A 19,854-nucleotide genomic window follows, 5' to 3' on the forward strand; every position below is an offset into this window, starting at 1 on the left:
TGTTGAATACATTAATATAGATACCATATCAAGTATAATGAACAATTTTGAATATCAACACAATAAAGCATTAAGCGAAGACTTCCACAAGGTTACGATGTCTTTGAACTAAATCCATGTGTAAGTCTTGGACAATACGTAGGGCAATTCCTGTCGAATTGGCAATGGTCAGCGCAGGATGTTCCAGTTCCGAAAGTTGATCAAGTACTCTTCAACGTTCACAAACCCCGGCCCACGGATAAGTGTTCTTTGGGCAGTCAGCCAGACACGTGTCCAGAAAGCTCACGAACTTACAAGTCTGAAAAAACGAGAAATATAAAAAGACTAAATGGTTAAACGTCGCTTTGGGAATTGGCCTTACGATTAGTAAGGAACCGGAACGTCATTATTGGTTGACGGCTTGTATACAAATGTCTGTTTCGACGCACAGATGCATGACCAGTGAAATACGGCCTTTTGTCAATATACCTCAGCTAGGATAGTACGGTATTATAACTATACATGTAAATGCTGAAATAGTCGCAAACTGCACGCCGCTGGTACCATGGCTTAAGCAGAATTAGGTAAAAAAAATAAGCAGTTATGCTGATTGCAATTTATTAGACGTCACTGTTCAATAGTTGGCAAATGGTCACACGTAACCGGTGAAATACGGCCTCTTGTCACATTACCTCAGCTAGGATAGCACTCTAATTGTTTATATAAAGGTTTATATAGTAGCAAATTACACGACCGTAGCTTTTGCACAATTAGGTAAAAAAAATTATGCGTTGATGTTAATTGTAATATATCAGACGTCACTGATCTAGAAAGAATTACCAATCTTTTGTATTATGCATCGAAGAAAACTTTCAAAGGGCGCATGAATAACCAAGAATTTCACTCACTGGTGATGCACGAAAGTCGAGTATCAGGATTTCTTTTTTATCTGAATTGTGATATGAATGCATGATGAAATGATTTAATACACGAATTGGCTTCTAAATTGGCGTGTTACATCATTGTTGTTTGTCTCTTAGCTTGTGGTTAAACGTTGATCGGTTTCACTATCTTTTCGCGTTTATATCACAACAGTGTTTCCATGTTGCCTGCCATTCTCTGTGCTGACACCATTATCGTGCTGCTTCACTGGGACGACATGCCCAAACCACCAGAGACGACGCCTCATCCTTTGAGACTACACTGACCAGTGCTTGGCCTCTCCTTGTCTGTGTCAATGTCTGTTTTTTCCGTTTACATACTCATGAGACAGATGCACTTGTAACCAGTCACGTTACATGACACATGTCAAATGACCGGGGTACGAGAAGCATGTACCAGGCAGAGCGTGCTGCTCCCGTCTTATTATTATCTTATAACTGGGGACTCTTTCCCACGGCAAAGACGATTTCAGTCCACATGGAAAAGACCATTGTTCTCTTGCATTGAATGAGCGATACATTACCAGTTCGCAAATAATACGCCTTCGCACAGAAATGAGTAATAGGTTACACACCTTAGTCACGAATTATTTTAGGCGGGAAAACTTATCAATTGTCTATCAATGAGCAGGCTATATGACAAAGGATCTTCCAGACTCTAGTGAACACCGTGTTCCCGGGTAAAAAGGCCTTGAAGGGCCGTTTAGTAGGTCTGGCATAACGTTCGTGGCGAAAATCTGTGCATCACACATGGGAAAGTGAGTCCTTAACTTACCACTGTCAGTAAAACGTTAAACGCCAATTACTAGTAGTCAGTCAATAAATCGACCAATCATATTTGAATACCAGAATATTTATAGATATTGCTGAGATATTGCTACAGTGACCTAACACCAATAATTTACTCTGCGCATTAAATTTCACATTTGAACTTAAGATCTCACCAGACACTGGAACTTTCGGGGTCCCCAACAGCCTCCTGCACAGACATTTGCGCAACATCCGGAGAGAGATCTGGAGACATAGCATCGCCCTGGACAGTTGGGATGACACACCAAGTCGTCCATCACAGGTATCACTACAACAGCAACACATACGTTTACTCTCGCATTACAAGTTGAATGTGAACAGCAACTGGCGCAGTAATCGACTATACTCTTAGGAACTAAGCCGTGCATGTGCTTTTTATATGATGGGTTCTGTACCTGACGCTGAAGCTGATTTTTTTGCTTATTATTTTTTTTTTTATCGTCTTACACCTCACGCAGACCGTCTGTGCTTATGGCGTGACAGTTCTTGGATATTTGACGGTTACAAGACCTTGTGACCGTTCTTTGAAACCCGACAAAAAATTGTTTGTTGGGACACACCCAAATTAATCTATGGAGGAATTGAATTGAGCTCTCCACCATAAATCTATGCGTCGAAACACACATTCGTATACCAGCCGTAAACCAATAAAGACGTTCCAGGTATATAATCGCCAGGCCAATTTCAAAGAACCGTTTCACATTTTCCTCTGTTTCCAATATGTGAATTCAATATATTACTCCGTCCTGGTTGAATTTTTGGCAACATCATGAAAGGATCCTATTATTTTTTCACTTTGTGTTGACCCACGGATTTAGTCACAGCCGGTTAACTTAAGGACAGTGTGGAACAATACTCAGTTTTTGGTAGTTAAACAGTATTCAATTGGACACAGACCCCCATTACAACTTCCGTTTTTCGGGAGGGTAATGTAATTCTGTCTATTTTAGAGTGTGAAGTCTTGTTTCGCTGCTAGCCTGCCATTTTTGGTGTACAGGTACATACTTGGTATCAAAATGCTGGGAATTGTCTATGCTTTGGGCAGGTATGAGTTTTAATGATGAAAGTTTGAAACTCTGGGCGAGAGGACACGAGGAGACAGGTGGTGATGAGGTTGCGAGTGACGTCCCCTTAGCGTTGCTAGGCACCCCTCCCAGCTGCCGGCATGGAAAAGCCCAGATTTTGACGGTCAACCTATGCCAAGATTTTTATGGCTTCTTTCTTACAGGCTGGAAAATTAATGGGGGTCTGTGGCCAATTAGGGCCACGAACAAGATAGGTATAGCGCCATCTGGATGTTGTCTAAGGGAGGATAACTCTGTGATGCAGTCCACAGAATTATACCACGAAGTTACTCTCCCTTAGACAACATCCAGATGGCGCCATGCCTATCTTGTCATGGGCCATAATTGAGTATCGTTTCCAAATACACCATGTTTTCATGACTATGTATTTGTTGAAAGATATAAGTAATATTTTTTTGTCATAAGATGCATACAGTATTACAAAATCTGCCAAAATTTCACACGAAACGTATACCGCTTGAAAATGAGCCTTAAAACATCTTATTTGTGTATTTGTCAATAACTAAGCAGGTAAGGAGCATAGAAATCGGTTGTCATATAAGATGACTTCGTGGAATTGTACCTGTTTGACAATCATCGCGTCCTGGACCCCAACAGTGTGACCTTCCCCTCTGCAGACAAGCCGGATGGCATCGTGGACCTGATGAAGAAGGACAGTATTGCATCGTTGTTACAAACAACACGTATTTTAAGCCATTATTTTACACACTCCCTGGTTACAGTTATGATCAATAAAGGTTATTATGAACAAAGAACCAAAAGCGAAGTTTGCAATCGACGCTGTTTTCCAAGAATAAAAAAGTCAGCTGCAATGCGTGCTCTGTGCGAGAACAACATCCATCCCGAAATGAATAATTAAATGAATTTGGAAGAGCTAACACATCCATGGATGATGGCCCATGGAACAAAATGTAAAGATTTGACTCTAGGCTTCAAAACAGACATTCTGATACTGGCCGTCAACCAAAGTGTACGTTCCGGGTCAGTAATTATGGAAGGAGAAAAAGTCAACAGTTTTAGAAATGGAAAGTTTTAGAGGAATGGTACGTGGGAAGGTCTGTAAGCAACCTGCGGAGAGTCGTGGGTTTCCTCCATGTTCTGCCCGGTTTCCTCCCACCATAATGCTGGCCGCCGTCGTATAAGCGAAATATTCTCGAGAACGGCGTAAAACACCAATCAAATGAATAAATTTTAGAGCAATGAATCAAATCAGTGTCCGAATCGTGTACCATGCTAGTTTTCAAATCGTCGATAATCAAAACTATGTATCTCAGCTGCGTTTTGAATGAAACTGTCCGTATATCCGACACTGTGATCAACATCATGACTATACCGCCCCTATCCCCGGGTTAGGCGAGAATATAAATAATAATTAAGTATAGTGCAAGACTGTACTCATTGTAAAACTTTAAAAAAAAATCAAGGTGAAGGCCTTTGAATATATATGTATTTTATTTTATTTATTTGATTGATGTTTCACGCCGTACTCAAGAATATTTCACTTATACGACGGCGGCCAGCGTTATGGTAAGAGGAAACCAGTCACAGCCCAGGGGAAAGCCAGCATGAGCTGGACTGGAGCTCACAGCGACCGCATTGGTGAGAGGCTCATGGGTTATTGCGCAGCGCTGGCGTGCTAACCACTTCGGCCCCTTTATGTATATGTATGTATGTAGATAGTTGGCAAACGGTCACACGTAACCAGTGAAATACCGTCTCTTATCATTTAATTCAGTTATGGTTTTATTCTAACTGCTCATGTAAATGCTTAATTAGTAGCTAATTAGAGTGGTATAAGTTCAGTGATGTTAACTGCAATTTATTTAGTCTCCATTTGCCTAGAATTCCTTTGGAAGACTAAGGCAATTCTACGTATTAGAAAAGTCACACTTTTAGCGCAGTAAACTATGATGCCGTTAAGACTAAAGCTGATTTAAGTCCAAGACAGATTTGTCATTGTGAGGCCTGACCTCAAGTCAAAGTGCGCTTTGTTTCTTATGTCTCCTCGAATATTTTTATCTTTTGTTTCCATGAAGAAAAAGACTTCGTATACCTTGAACTCTTTATAAGTCTCTATACACCCACATAAAACACTATTATATTACATGTATAAACATAAACAGTGAAAACGGTGCAACAGTAAACACTTAACTTCATGCACTGATGAACAAAGAAGGAATGTTTAATTAGCGTAAGATTCATTGTCATGACCGTGCGTGCATTAGCCGATGTAAAATTGACAAAATCAATATCGCCATTAATTCTACTCACATTCGGTGACAGAGTCAAGCGAAGGAAACCCGAAGTCTCGAGAGCCTTTTTTCCCCCCACCCACACTCACACCCACACACGCCAACTCAAAACTATCAAATGTCTTCGCTTTTCTTCGACCGTCGAGATAGTCGATTGAAAAAACAAAAGCAAAGACTGTCACACTTTTGCAAACAATATCCTTGATGTATAGGGACAGCCAGTGGAACTCTAACTTTTATAGGGGAGGTTTATTATTGACGATCCACACACGCCCAGTTTTGGTTCATATGTATCTCACCGTAAATGTCAAGAGGCTCTTGCATTTGTTGCTGTCTTCTCAGGGACGGCAAGAAAAACAAGTCGGACATATCGGTGGAGCATTTTTAAACAGCTTGGTATATCGTATTCCTTCATAAACTGGGACTTTTCTGCTGGATTCAGAGACAACGATGTGATTGTTTATTAAATATGATGACGACACGTCTACTAAATAGTTATTAACATCACTGCATTTTTTAAAAAATGTCGTCAGTATATGTTGTTACTTTTTAAGCATTTTCATGAACATTAAGAAAAAAACCCTGACGAAGGTACACTGATTAGAGGCCGTATTTCACCAGTTACGTGTGACCGGTTGCCAGGTATCACACTGTTCTCCCTGCTCTGGTTCTTCTCTCTTCGATGTACAATTTGACATTGTGTTCCTGCATTATCAAAGTTTCTGCCGGTGGATTAAGCATCCACGAGGCCTCTTCAAATTCCATTGTTTTCTTGTGATTGTTTATCAAATGTGATGACAAGAAAGAATATTGAATAATTCTAAATCAGTGCATGACGTCTAATAATTAAGTTGACACCTAATTGTTAACATTTATTATTTAAAATAGAAACCATCTGGTTGTGTTTGGAGATATTGTTATCTTCACTTGTAAACCGCATTACTGGCCCATAAGAGTTATCTCCCTTGACGTGTGGGCGGTATGAGACATATTTGTCATTGAGAGTTATCTTTCTTGAAGTTGTGAGTTTTGGGTGGCGGTTTATTTGAACTGAAAGGTTCACCTCCCATATTAGGAGGTATCCTAGTGATAATAAAAGCTCATAATGCCATTGACTACAAAGGTACCTGACTAGATCGCGCAAATGTCTTCATTTGCGGATAATTATCCAAACAAGACGGACGTTTAGAGTACTACGCATAGCAGTCCTTATAAATTAATCTAACTTTTATAAAGTAATCCAAGTTTTGGTTTGTCCACTGTTTCTTCGAGTAGTATTTGAGTTTACGCGGAGGAAGTGAATGGAATACCAGTTCGTTGGTCTTGATAGGATCAGGTGAACCGTGACCCGGGAAAATGCCAAGGATAAGTGACAGAAGTAGGGCGAATGAAAAAGTCGATGGCCAGTGGCGACCAAAAAGGTAGGGAAATCATAGATGAAATCTTCCACCAGTTCCGATCCTCTGCCCAAAGCACCTGCCCAGTTCAGGAGCCAGTGTGAGAGCGCAAATTCGTCTGTTTCAGCAATGCCAACTGCCAGGACTCCATCCAACAACGCAGGTGGTTCTATGATAAGTTTGACAAATTTTAATCGATTATCAACACTAAAGCATGCTGGGAATATCGAGGGGGGAGACAGTCTGCTGCAGCAGGCAGTTTCCCGCGTCACAGGCATTACGTCACTGGGCACTATGGAAACTCTTGCGTTTCCAGGTCGCCCTAGTACAGTCGGTCAACAATAGCCAGTTCGTCCCGCGAACAAATGCATAAGACATTACTTTGTGGAAACTATAGAGCATCCAACAAAGGACTGTGGATTGAAGGTTTGTTCCTTTACTATATTTTATTCTATTTTATAGATGGATTATTGGTTACAAATTCTGAGTTCACGCGTTCTGACACAGTTCTATAGTAAATTGTTGACAGAACATTCAAATTAATGTGTTTCTTATCATGCATAAATATGTCTTTATGGGTCCTGCATATGGTGTATACATATCTCGCCTTGTAACATTTGTCAGATCTTGAGTAAATTGTGATGACTTTAATCTGCGTCACAAGTTGTTAGTTCAAGGATACTCCATCAAACGCCTTCATTTTAAGTTTCTCAAATTTTACAATGAGTATAACACTCTCGTTGGCAGGTATGGACCGAGCGTTCAGAATCTCTAGCGATCTGCATTGTGATCAACCACATAGACGGCGCTGTTATCCTTATGTACATATCTATCACGTACGTGGTATTTACCAACACAGATGGCGCTGGTTGCCGAGTATAACCGTCTATCTTGTAGACAGCTTTTATACAGACCAGCATGTCATGTGTAACATCATAGATGGCGCCTCTTGTAGTATGAGATCCTTACATATTAACGGGAAAGACGTAATCGTCCGTTACTTCTGAATCACAATCTGTTCGGTTAAGGTCTGTAACGCTCGGCATTTTCGAACTGTTTTGAATACCGCTTAACCTGCGGGTAGGGGCCATAAAGGCAGCCGTACTCATTACATCTCCATGATGCCTTTATGAACAGTTGCAAACAAAGCGCGACTGGGATACCTTGTTTAATTGTTATTTGACATGGAACTCATTCATGGACTACAAATTCGAACTATGATATGGAATTCATGCCTGGAATATCCACTGTCTGCTCGGCATCATTGAAAACTGATGACCGCTTCACTCTTGTGTGTTACCGGCTTTATTTCGTATTTGTATAATTTCTTACATACCTTTGTCTTTGGGAGCTAGTGTTAAACGTTGTTTTGGAAATGGATCTATCGATTATCGACTTATCGACTTGGAACGCCCTTTATGGACTAGGAATGGTATAGGAATGTCGGACATGACGCTTATATTTATTTGCTTACATTTTCAAGTATTCCAGTGCGGCCTAACGAGCGAACCCAGTGAGGTGAAATTTTCTCTATCCACTCCCCACCTATCCGTGTAACCGCACCTAATCCTTTGATTACTAACTGTGATGACTTCGTCGCTCACCTCTCGTTGAACTTGAGACAAAGATTTGGTCGGGAGAGTATGCAGACTTGGCAATGTTGTTAAAACATCGGAAGAACTTAGCGAGCAGGGGAGACAACCCCATTTTCTCAGAGTTTTCTTTCATACTGTAAATAACTTTCACTTGTCTTTGGCTTCAACGCTAGTAAGGCTTAAACGGCTTCGCTACTGGCTAATAGATTTCCCTAATGAGTCTCATAAGGTCAAACTCTTGCGAGGTTTCGAGAAAGGTTTTACATTATATTATTCAGGGCCGGAACTCACCAACGGATCAAAAAACTTGAAATCTGTCCAAATCTGCCCTGACCTTGCAGCTGTTAAATTGAAAAAAGAAATAGAATTTGGTTGGATTGCGCGTTTCGCTGCTGGGTTTACTCCTCAAAAAAATCACTCAGTGAATACCACACCGATTCATCACCTCTCTTATCCTAAAGGAGACATTAATGATTATATTGATTCACAATTTTGTTCCGTCTCGTGCTCTAAAGTTTACGATGTCATAAACTTAATTCAGTCTCTCTAGAAAGGTACTCTGTTTGGAAAAGCTGATATTCAGTTGGCTTTTTGCCTCCTCCCAGTTCACCCGAGTGAATTTGACGAGCTTGGTTTTAAGTTTCGCGATATGTATTACTTTGATAACTGCTTACCAATGGGATTTCTTGTTCTACGTTTGAATGTTTCAGTACTTTTGTTGATTAGTGCGTACGGCATAGAACGAGGTTAGCAAGCGTGCTACACTATTTAGGTGACTTTCTTTAGGTGACACTCTACTGTAAGTTTTGAGACAAGAGTCGGTTGCCTTTCGGTTTTAGATCTGCCTTTGATAAGCCATTCGGGATCAGTTTTGGGGGTCTGCGGGAGTTTACCACGTGGTGGAAGGAATACAATGGTTGTCTTACGATTCTTGTGGCGTCAGAAATACGATGGTGGTCGTGGCGGCAAGAATACGATAGTTATCTTGTCGATCGTCGTGGCGGCCGGAATAGGATGGTTGTCTTACGATGGTCGTGGCGTCAGAAATACGATGGTTGTCTTACGATGGTGGGGCCTCCGTGGCTCAGTCGGTTAAAGCGCTAGCGCAGCGTAATGACCCAGGAGTCTCTCACCAATGCGGTCGCTGTGAGTTCAAGTCCAGCTCATGCTGGCTTCCTTTCCGGCCGTACGTGAGAAGATCTTCAGCAACCTGCGGATGGTCGTGGGTTTCCCCCGGGCTCTGCCCGGTTTCCACCCACCATAATGCTGGCCGCTGTCGTATAAGTAAAATATTCTTGAGTACGGCATAAAACACCAATCAAAAAAAAAAAATCAAAATCTTACGATGGTTGTGGCGGCAGGAATACGATGGCTGTCTTACGATGGCCGTGACGTCAGGAATATGATGGTTGTCTAACTATCGTCGTGGCGTCAGGAATACGATGACTGTCAATTATCGTGGCAGCACGAACACGATGGTTGTCTTACGATCGTTGCGGCTGCAGGAATACGATGATTGTCGTACGATCGTCGTGGCGTCAGAAATACGATGGTTGTCTTTCAGTCGTCGTGGCGGCAGGAATACGGCGGTTGTCTTACGATCGTCGTGGCGTCAGGAATACGATGATTGTCGTACGATCGTCGTGGCGTCAGGAATACGATGGTTGTCTTACAGTCGTCGTTGCGACAGGAATACGACAGTTGTCTTACGATTGTCGTGGCGTCAGGAATACGATGGTTGTCTTATAGTTGTCGTGGCGGCAGGAATACGGCAGTTGTCTCACGATCGTTGTGGCAAAAGGAATGCGATGGTTGTCGTACGATCGTCCGATACACGAGGTGTGGGTTCAATGCCATCCTCCAACAGGAAATTTTTTAGATTCTGTTAAATTACATCCACCATTCTCGGTTCTTTGATTGCAACAGCAATATAGAACACACAACATGTCCACTTTGTGAAAATGTGTGTTTCATATGCCAAAGTTCGTCAGTTAGTTGCCAAAAGCCGCGGGTTTTGTCCCAGCACTGTGGTTATTTTCACTGACAAAACTGGCAACCTTCGTATAAGTTAGTGAATGTTATTACGCTCAGACAGAAAAAAGGATGTTGTTACATTCTTATAAATTGATCGCGGTGGTAGTAGTTTGTTCAAACACAACATTGTAGCTGCAGTTCTCAAAATGTTTCCCAAGCACGTCCATACGTAGGGATATCTTACATATGCATTTATAAGTCTTCCAAGTAAAGTTTATACTCGGGATTTGCATTGTTCTTTCACAAACCAGCCTGTATTTGATCGATTTCAAATGGCATTGAACTCCTAAGAGCAGGTGTATATCTTTCCCAGCGGGATCTGCGTCCGCCGAAAATAGAACAATCACAATACGAAGTCCTACAGCGTGCACATAACCCAGCGTCAACTTTCACTGACAAAAGGGACATTTATGTAAGACTTAAGGAACAGACCCTAGTGTCTCTATTGTCGAAGGCACAACACAACGACAACACCATCCAGTGGTTCATGTCTTTTTTAAAGTGACATGCGCTCCTTGCAGAGTCTGTGGACTGAATGACAAAAAACTTGCATGCTGCATGGCCTGCTATGGGCCCAGTGGGACTTCAACAAAGACGATACACTTGTATAGACACGACGTAGCTGGTGCTCCTGAATTCCATATTATGTACACTTTTCAGAAAGAAGTTCTTGTGGTGTTGAAATATTTTACACGCGGTGTATCGTCCTGACGCTTCAACTCAATGGCATGGGGGCATAAGGTGTGTGTGTTCCTTGCCAACCGCTTCAGCACATGGTGTCTTGGACACAGAATATATATATATTCTCCTGCTTTCATTTTTACGCGTGGATTTTAGTGACAATAATCGGTCAACGACGCTAGTGGAACGGTTTGCTGAATTGGTGGAAGACTAACTTATGCCAGTGACTTGTATCTAACTGACATAACAAGTAAAGAAATTGTGGGTTATAGAGTTGAACAGCACTCAAATCAATATAAAACAACTAATTACTTTTCACCGAAAACGTACGAAAGACATATGAAGACAGAAGAGTGGCATCAAGAATACTCACGTGATGTAGGGAAATCCTGGAGGGTTACGTCAGCGGTTGGGGCGATGACGTCCCAGTCTATAGTGGTGACGTAGGCAATATGAGGGCTTAGAATGAACGCTACGTCACCGTTGGAGATCTCTGGAAAATATAATAGCATGATGATATAATGGAATTTTCTGACTACCATGCTACCATGCTCTTCTTCCACTTATAGAAGGGTAAGTAATACAGTATAGGCAAATGAAGGCAACATTGCAAAGCTGTTATGTTAAATCAAGAACCTTCTTTGCTGGACAAGCTGGGAGCATTTCACATGATATAAAGATATATGCTAAACATATATATTTTACAGTGTAGGTTTACTTGTATATTGCACAGACACGTAATAAAATTTGTCTGTAAGGTTCGATGAATGATTATGGTGTTTACGCTGGCATTTTAATTAGCGATATTATTTTTGTGAACAAATACGTTGTTATTTTATCACACAGTCCTACCTCTCAGATAAGGTATTCTCAGCTGACGGAGTCCGTTTTCTGCCCTGTTTCCAGGTCCCATATTTAGACCAACAAAAAGGCCGTAACCCCTAGAATTGGACTTGAAAAGGTCATCGCCTCGGATGACCCGCAGGTTGTCCAATGAAATGCTGACATTCTCTGTTACCAGGGCGATGAGAACGTAGCCCGTGACAACCCTTATGGACGACAAGAAACTGAGATCATAGAGAATGTTCGGATTATCTAGGTGTGTGATTTCCAGACTTCCGCGAACGTAGGTGCAGTTGGCATAATGGCGCCGTATTCGCTCGTAATGAACGTGAGAGTTTGCGATGAGACCCAAACCGTTCCTCCGTCCATAACATTCTGGAACAAAACATGAGATATTCATGAGAATCAGTTAAATCCATGACTTTTCTCATCAAGCAATATATTACTGAAATAAACGGAAAGGATTGGAGAACAGGCAAAGTCTATATAAGATGTCTCTTGAGGCTATGAAAAATTGTTAGAGAGCTCTAGATAGAAGTTACAATTTCTAATTTCTAACACAAGTTTGATTACGTTTACCTATTCTAGTTTGAAGTTGCAAGTTACAACTTGAACTTTCAAGTTCTAACTAAAGGTCGAGCATCTGTATAAAAGGCGTTGTTGTTCAAGTTACTTTTGTTGTCGGAGATGCTACAGATCTTGTCCTTGATTGTGGGGTGCAGTATGGAAGTGCGCATGCCTAACATTGGCCTTTTTTTCATTATTATACTTCACGATAATTAGTGAGGAATAGACTGAGAATGAGCTGATTTTCACTGGATACCAGGGTTTTGCAGAATATCACACGACCCTATATAAACCAGTTAAAAAGCAAGAAACACAATCTGGCACAGCAAAGAGGGTAAGTGACGTCACTGTCACGTGACAGTATCGCACGACTTGTCCTGACAACAAATGTTAGACAATATGGTCATTTCTCCTTTTCCTGTGCTGTTCTCTAAATTAACCGAGTAAAAATATATCTTTTATGCCCCTCTTGACAGTTTATGTATGTGTCTACTCTATTATGATATCGTTAAGTAAGGGCGTTCGAGTTACAGCTTTTTTTGAAACTCAGTCTGCAGTTCTTGCTATTTTAAACACAATCTTAGGGTGAATTTTGAATTTTGTTTGAGAACATTACTCTATCCTCTGATGGATGTCTAAAATTTCACATTATTCTAATCAAGCTGGCGTCTCCAGTCTTCTGAGAGGCTCGGAATGCAAATTTCTTCAATCATGCCTGAGAAAGTTTTTGTAAACCTTGAGCACTTCATAGGTCTGTCAACAACACCTTCTTATAGTTTTGGGCTCGCCCTTCTATGGACTGCTCAACAGCACATCTTGTGCATTTGTATTCGGAGAAATGGTAAATTCCTTCCAGTCGCCTTCATCTAAAATAAAAACACCGTGACACCCTGGTCTCACAGCATGGATCTTTCAATGAAAGACGGCGAATCCATTTCATGTTATATTCGTGCCATTTTTGTGAACATTGTGGAAGGATATGATAGCCTAAGGGCTGTCTTAACGTCACGCGTAAACAGAATAAGAGTGTGAGGTTATTGCATATTGTAGGCCACATTATTCTGTCGATAGTGTTCTACGGATTGACCATTTTTTGAAACACATTTTATTGCCTTAACGCAAATCATTCCATGGAATGGAGTCGCCATGTAAACTAATGTATGTATGTATGTATGTATGTATGTATGCATGTATGTATGTATGTATTTATGTATGTTATTGCATACGGCGTCAACAAACACGCTGGAACTTACTGAATACTGCTTCACTTCCCGCGATCAGCATTTAGAATTTATTGTTTAGTTCATTGTTGTTTAATGCCACATGTCGTTATCAGTTTTACGCGAGGAGGAAGTTAGAGTTCTCGGTGTAAAATTGGCTAACTGCTGACGAACTTTCCCACATTTGAGTATTGGTGGGAGACAAGCGATCTTCGAGTAAAGTAAGATGACACAAAGCAAGAGGCCACACTAGCCGCTTCCTGTCACCAAAACCCCGCAAACAGTTGGAGAGAGGCAACCTACTCATTCCCTGTCCAAGACCAGGTTCGAACCCGTGCCTTCTATGTTCTACAGCGATTAAAAGACACGCGTCTTAATCATTCATTCAGGACTATCTGTCCCAACCCAACTTGACTTTCTTCGCATGGCCTCACTTCAGTCCAACATGACAGGTCAAATACTGGACGGTATGAACTCCGTGAACTATGTTAAGGTGCAATGTCATGTCCGGTGTCATCATCGTGGTATTCCAATGATGTAGCACTACAAATATGCGGCCATTAAGGCTAGCCTGTTACATGGAGACCAACACAATATTAAAAGTAACGTTAGACTCCATGTAAACAAACAATTTAAACAGTATCCTGTTTTGTTTTGTTTTTTCAATGATAGCGGTAAAGTTTACGGCGAGAGGGAACGGGACTGCCCAGAATAAATCACCTTTAGGTATTTGGATATTGTTTTGCCAAATGACGGCCTGAGGTATGATTTGAATACTTCTTTTTATTATTCGACAGGTATCTGTCAACGTTCCTAACTGTAAGCCACACACGAAAAAGCCAAAAGTGGATTCGAACACGCGACACTACTTGTCAAGGGTCTGATAGTCGCAGCGAGCTATCGCTACATCTGAGCAATAAACAAATTAACTCAGTTTATACTGATGTTTGTGTTACTTTTCCACATTCCCTATATGCAAGTTCAGAAACAGTAGTTTTTACGATGTCTACCAATTATTAAGCAATTTGGAGATTTATCTCATCACCGGAAATAGAAGTCGATTTTTTTCTGGAAATCGTGGACTACCTTTTATCTTTCACTTTTTCTTTTCACTGATTTGCCTTATAAATAAGTCTTCGCCCACAAAACAATTATATTAAAATAATAATTAAATAACAATGCAAAAAAAAAAAAAGTATGAAACTTACCTCGTCCACTATATTTGTCGTTTTTGTCTTCCACGTCATTTGTTAAACTGTTTGCCGGTGTGAGCGTGAAATTGAGGAAGAGAACTGTAAACAGAAGGGAATACCCCAGCATGATTGCTTTGTAAACAGCGTGCCTAGTTGACAGGTGTGTGGCCGACTGGATTAGATCTAAAGCCTGATAAACTCGATCGTCTCCCAGCGGGGACATGCAGAGATGTGGGAGGGTACCTCGCGCAGCGATCCCAGCCTCAGCGCAACGGCAAGTTGTGGGCGGAGTGGCAAAGTCATGCACGACAATACGCTTGGCGGAAATTGAGTAAATTATTGCGGAAATGATAGCTATTTCTGTCTCGTTGTTACTGAGTCATATTGAAAGTGACCCAGGTGATTTCGGGCACTGGAATCATGCGCAAGACAGCCAGTATATCGTGCCGCAGCCAATTAGCACTCACTTAACAATATATCACCGCGGGCTTCAAATGACCAATCAGGGAGTCTCCCTTACGAGACATGCTGATCGACAGTTATGTAATTAATTCGGTGTAAGCAAACTCCTGATCCAGAACATTAAATCAACCTTTGAAAAACGTGTACCGTCTGTTTTCGTTTCCAGGAGCAGGCTTGCCAAAGGTGGGGTCATCATATATAGACCAAATTAGATGAATCGATTTAGCGGACGGCCCAATGTGTCAGAACTTCCTCAATTTGCTGATAAATCGCGTCGTGTTACAAAGATATTACCTGGACAAACTCAGTTCCGAAAAAAAAGTTAGGAGAAATTGATTGATATATTGAATGATTATTGTTTAATGCAGTACGTGAAATTATTGTCTTTACTTATACTGCTGTAGTCTAGTTTATCGATGGAGGAGACAGCAGTGCTCGGAATAATCCACCACTTTTAGTCGCCAAGAGTTGAATGCGAGCACATGACCATTGATCATGTAGCGAACCATGCACCGAAGGTATACGGAGTTCAGTAATATTAACTCCTGGCTATCAGAAAAGCTCTACGTATTTAATTATTTGTTTCTCTAATTTTTTCAATTATTATTCCATGACTTCACAAACCGTCCATAAACAAATCAATGTAAGGAATCAATAAATATTCTAGATTCAGAACCTCCTGGAACCTTTTGGAACAGCTTGGAAGGTTTTATCTGGTGACCGTGAAAGTAAAGGAACAATCGATAGGTATCAGATCAGATAAATTAAAAGCATCACTTCATCATTTTGGAAGAAAACTTTACGCAATAGTTTAAAGGTACACAGTTTACATCAAGGGGGATAGTTTCAATTTTGACATTGTAAATTATCCTTACTACCGAAGGGTCCTGCAAATGGCGTGTGCATATCTCGCCTTGTAGCATATGTTGTGTGACGATTTCAATAAACGTCATAAGTTATTACGTCTTCACTCTAAGTTTCTTAAATTTTACAATGAGTGTAATTCTCGTGTAAGGAAATACGGACAGAGTATGCAGAACCTCTGGCATTCGGCTTCAAGATTGTGCCTAATTCCGCTTAACCCGAGGCTTTCGGCTATATATTCATCGTGTTGAATTAGATCGCCACTTTGGATATATGAACAGTTGTAATCAAAGTGCAACTGAGATATATATTTTGTTATCGGCAAGTGATATCCTAACACGATTTGAATACTGATTTCACTCATTCGCCTAGAACATACTTTTCGTCTTTCAAACATTATTGCTTCTTTTTGCGTGATTCAGTGCTATTTTCATACTTCGTATACTTTCTTAGTTCTTTGATGGTTTGTTTTATACGTCGTTTTGGGGCCTTGTGATTATTGACCTGGAACGTCCTTATTGGCTGACGGCTGGAATGTCTGTTTCGACGCATAGATCAAGGTTTTCTCCCACCATAATGTTGGCCACCGTTGCATACGTGAAATATACAAGTAAACCAATAAATAAATATGCAGAGATATATCTCAGAGATTAGGAGAGACGATCAACCCATCCCGATTAGCAGTTTTGTTGTCCATCAGAGTGAGACAATGGTGCAGACCAAAAATTCGGGGAAATCGCTATAGCAACCAGATCCAGACATTCGAGAAGTGGGCCATATATTTCAGTCAATCAAACGTGACTGGACTAGACTGCGCGGCTTTCGCCTTAATGTCATTACCAGCATAGAAGACCTAAAATGCGAAGTTTTGTTTAAAGGCTACTCTTTCATTTATCACTGGATTCCTGAATAAGAAGCAAAAACCTTGCACGGAATTTAGTTGTTTATATATGTAAAGCGCACGACCTATCGTCTCGTCCACACATTTTCGAGCTCTTAATTTAGGTATAAAGCCACTTTATCTAGCATTTTAGAGATACCGTCCAGAAATCGCGTGATAATGCGCCAATACTGCAACGAACTTTTTCGACCCACTTTAAATCGAGCAAATGTCTGTACAAGTTGTTTCCGTCGTTATTTTTCGGACAACTATCAAGGACCTTACAATGTGAAATGTTCACTTCCCGCGACCTGTTCCGAGTCAGAAAGCTTTAATATGGGCTAATCACGGCGGCGTTAACAGCGTGGTTATGCTGAATTGGGCGACAAATAAACTTGACTTTTCGATATATGGCAGATGGTGCTTGTTTTCGTTACGATTGGTGGTGAAAGTAATAGCGCAAATTACACGCTGAAACATTCGCTTTTGACGGCGTAGATCACTAATTTCCTTCGCTGTTGTCGGTCTATTTTCGCGCCTACATGTAATTCTGGGTCGAAACAGACATTAGCAATACCAGCCCACACCTAGAATGATGTTCCAGGTCAATAATCGCAAGTCTAAACTCACAAGCATGGCGTTCGTACAAAAATCTATGCGTCGAAACAGCCATTCGGATACCAGCTGTCAACCAAAATGGGACGTTCAATAATCACAAGGCCAATTCCAAAACGACGCATACACAAGCAACCAAAGAACAAAGAAAGTATATACAGTATATACTTTCATGTAATACATACAGTATGTATTACATGTGAACAATGGTCAATCTATTACGCTGAAGAAATTACGTAATAGATTGAATTATATTTCCTTTCAACGTACTTGAATGCGTCTTTAGTGTTCTAAGATCCTGAAGTTTCCGGGGGCTACGCAGTCCCTGGATGCTGGCCACCATTGGCGTATCCACCATTGCGACCAGATCCCCCCCACCCACCCACCCACCCCACCACCCACCCCACCCCGCCTTCGGACGGGACTTTCATGAATACTGCGTGTAATCGAGGTTAAATCATCCGTTTATTACCTGCACTAGGGGATGAATGAATGAATGAATGATTAGGGTTTAATGCCACATCGGCAATATGCGAGCCATATTGTGGCCACACTCGAGAATTTATACGAAGCCATTTACATGAGTTTCCCGGAACTGACTATCTCTTGACTAATGCGAAGAAAACCTTGTAGTATTTCATGTAGTTCTGCTCTAACCAGGGGGTGCCTTATAACCCTTTCTCGCAACTCTCCCCATTTTCATGTGACCTAGCTCCGCAAGGTGACGCCATTTACAGAGTAAAAGTGCGAAACCCGGAAGTTTTGTGGACGTTACATGTGACCATTTGCCAATTATAACCCTGTCGTCGCCGCTCTGGGTTTACTCACTTCGCTGTAAGTCCTATATTATATTAAATCAGATTATGTATAAATCTCAATTCTCGTTAATTTTACGTTGTCAGTTGACATCATGTTGGTAGTCAATGATAGTAACAAAGACTTAATCTTTGGAATACTGCAGGTGGTTAACAGCTACAGATTTATATGTACATAGATCATGGGCTTCAAACCCACACATCCCTTCCTCCTCCCCTCTTCCTCGTTTGCCTGTCCCTCACTCTTCCTGGCTGATTTATTTCATGCTACAGGATGCACCATTTGTTGCACCATATGATGCTATAGGATATAACATTTGTTGCCACACGATATGCCATTAGATGCTGCAGGATGCACCATTTGTTGCCACAGGATATGTCATATGATGCTACAGGATGTGTCATTTGTTACCACAGAATATGCCATATGATGCCACAGGATATGCCATATGATGCTATAGGATATGCCTTTTGTTGCCACAGGATATGCCATATGATGCTATAGGATATGCCTTTTGTTGCCACACTATATGCCATTAGATGCTGCAGGATGCACCATTTGTTGCCACAAGGTATGCCATATGATGGTACAGGATGTGCCATTTGTTGCCACAAGATATGCCATATGATGGTACAGGATGTTCCATTTGTTGTCACACGATGTGCCATATGATGCTACACGATGCACCATTTTTTGCCACAAGGTATGCCATATGATGGTACAGGATGTGCCATTTGTTGCCACAAGATATGTCATATGATGCTACAGGATGTGTCCTTTGTTACCACAAGGTATGTCATATGATGGTACAGGATGTGTCATTTGTTGCCACAAGATATGCCATATGATGCTACAGGATGTGCCATTTGTTACCACAGGATATGCCATATGATGCTAAAGGATTGCTTCCTCTCTGGATGGCTACAAGTTTGGCGTCCTCTCCGGTCGCACGTGGGAAGGTCTCAGCAACCTGCGGATGGTCGTGGGTTTCCCCCGGGCTCTGCCCGGTTTCCAAATACCATAATGCTGGCCGCCGTCGTATAAGTGAAATATTTTTGACTACGGCGTAAAACACCAATCAAATAAATAAATAAATAAATAAATAAATCAAAGACAAGCTTTGTTTTCTACCTGATTACAGTCAACGATAGCTTTTACATCATGCGACAGGTTCGTCAGTATCTCACAATCGGACGTGGCATTCTTCTCCTGACCCAGCCACCTGTGGTCTCGAGCAGGAGTATTTAGTTACGTATACTCTTAATCATGAAACATGTTTATCTTCCAATGGATTTAAATATTCCCTTATCTTTAAAATGTACTACTTTAAAATAAACATTCACACCAACTCAAATTTTACTGCTGCCAGGATATATTTGCCGTCTGCTTCATCTATGCGTCGAAACAGCAACAGTGCGATTTGTCGACCCCACTCGTAAAGTTCTTCAGCTGGAATGGAAATCGGACAAGTCTGTTTCATAAGTTGCGTTCATACCATGCGATTTCGTGAATGCTACAATATAATTAAAGGCGTTCTATATAGAGAGTGGCGACAACAGTGAGATAACTGGCAAACGGTCTTACTTGACCTCTGTTAGAGCCGCATTTCTTTTAATTTAA

General features: G+C 41.2%; 1 protein-coding gene across 1 annotated transcript; it reads right to left on the minus strand.

Moving 5' to 3' along the window:
- Positions 1-211: 211 nt before the first annotated feature.
- Positions 212-17,776, minus strand: LOC135479425 (epidermal growth factor receptor-like). The gene is made up of 6 exons (XM_064759253.1): positions 17,689-17,776; positions 14,613-14,696; positions 11,627-11,992; positions 11,148-11,267; positions 1,865-1,998; positions 212-298 (listed from the first exon to the last, which is right to left on the minus strand). The coding sequence occupies exons 1-6, from the start codon at positions 17,774-17,776 to the stop codon at positions 212-214; spliced, it is 879 nt and encodes a 292-aa protein (XP_064615323.1).
- Positions 17,777-19,854: the final 2,078 nt, after the last annotated feature.

The sequence above is a fragment of the Liolophura sinensis genome, chromosome 12, assembly GCF_032854445.1.
Source record: "Liolophura sinensis isolate JHLJ2023 chromosome 12, CUHK_Ljap_v2, whole genome shotgun sequence".
Lineage (NCBI taxonomy): Eukaryota > Metazoa > Mollusca > Polyplacophora > Chitonida > Chitonidae > Liolophura > Liolophura sinensis.

Coding starts and splice junctions, on each gene's coding strand:
- LOC135479425 (XM_064759253.1), bottom strand. CDS start 17,776: ATGGTGGATACGCCAATGGTGGCCAGCATCCAGGGACTGCGTAGCCCC. Junction 14,697..17,688: donor AACACTAAAGACGCATTCAA/GTACGTTGAAAG, acceptor TTCTGTTTACAG/TTCTCTTCCTCAATTTCACG. Junction 11,993..14,612: donor CGACAAATATAGTGGACGAG/GTAAGTTTCATA, acceptor GTTTTGTTCCAG/AATGTTATGGACGGAGGAAC.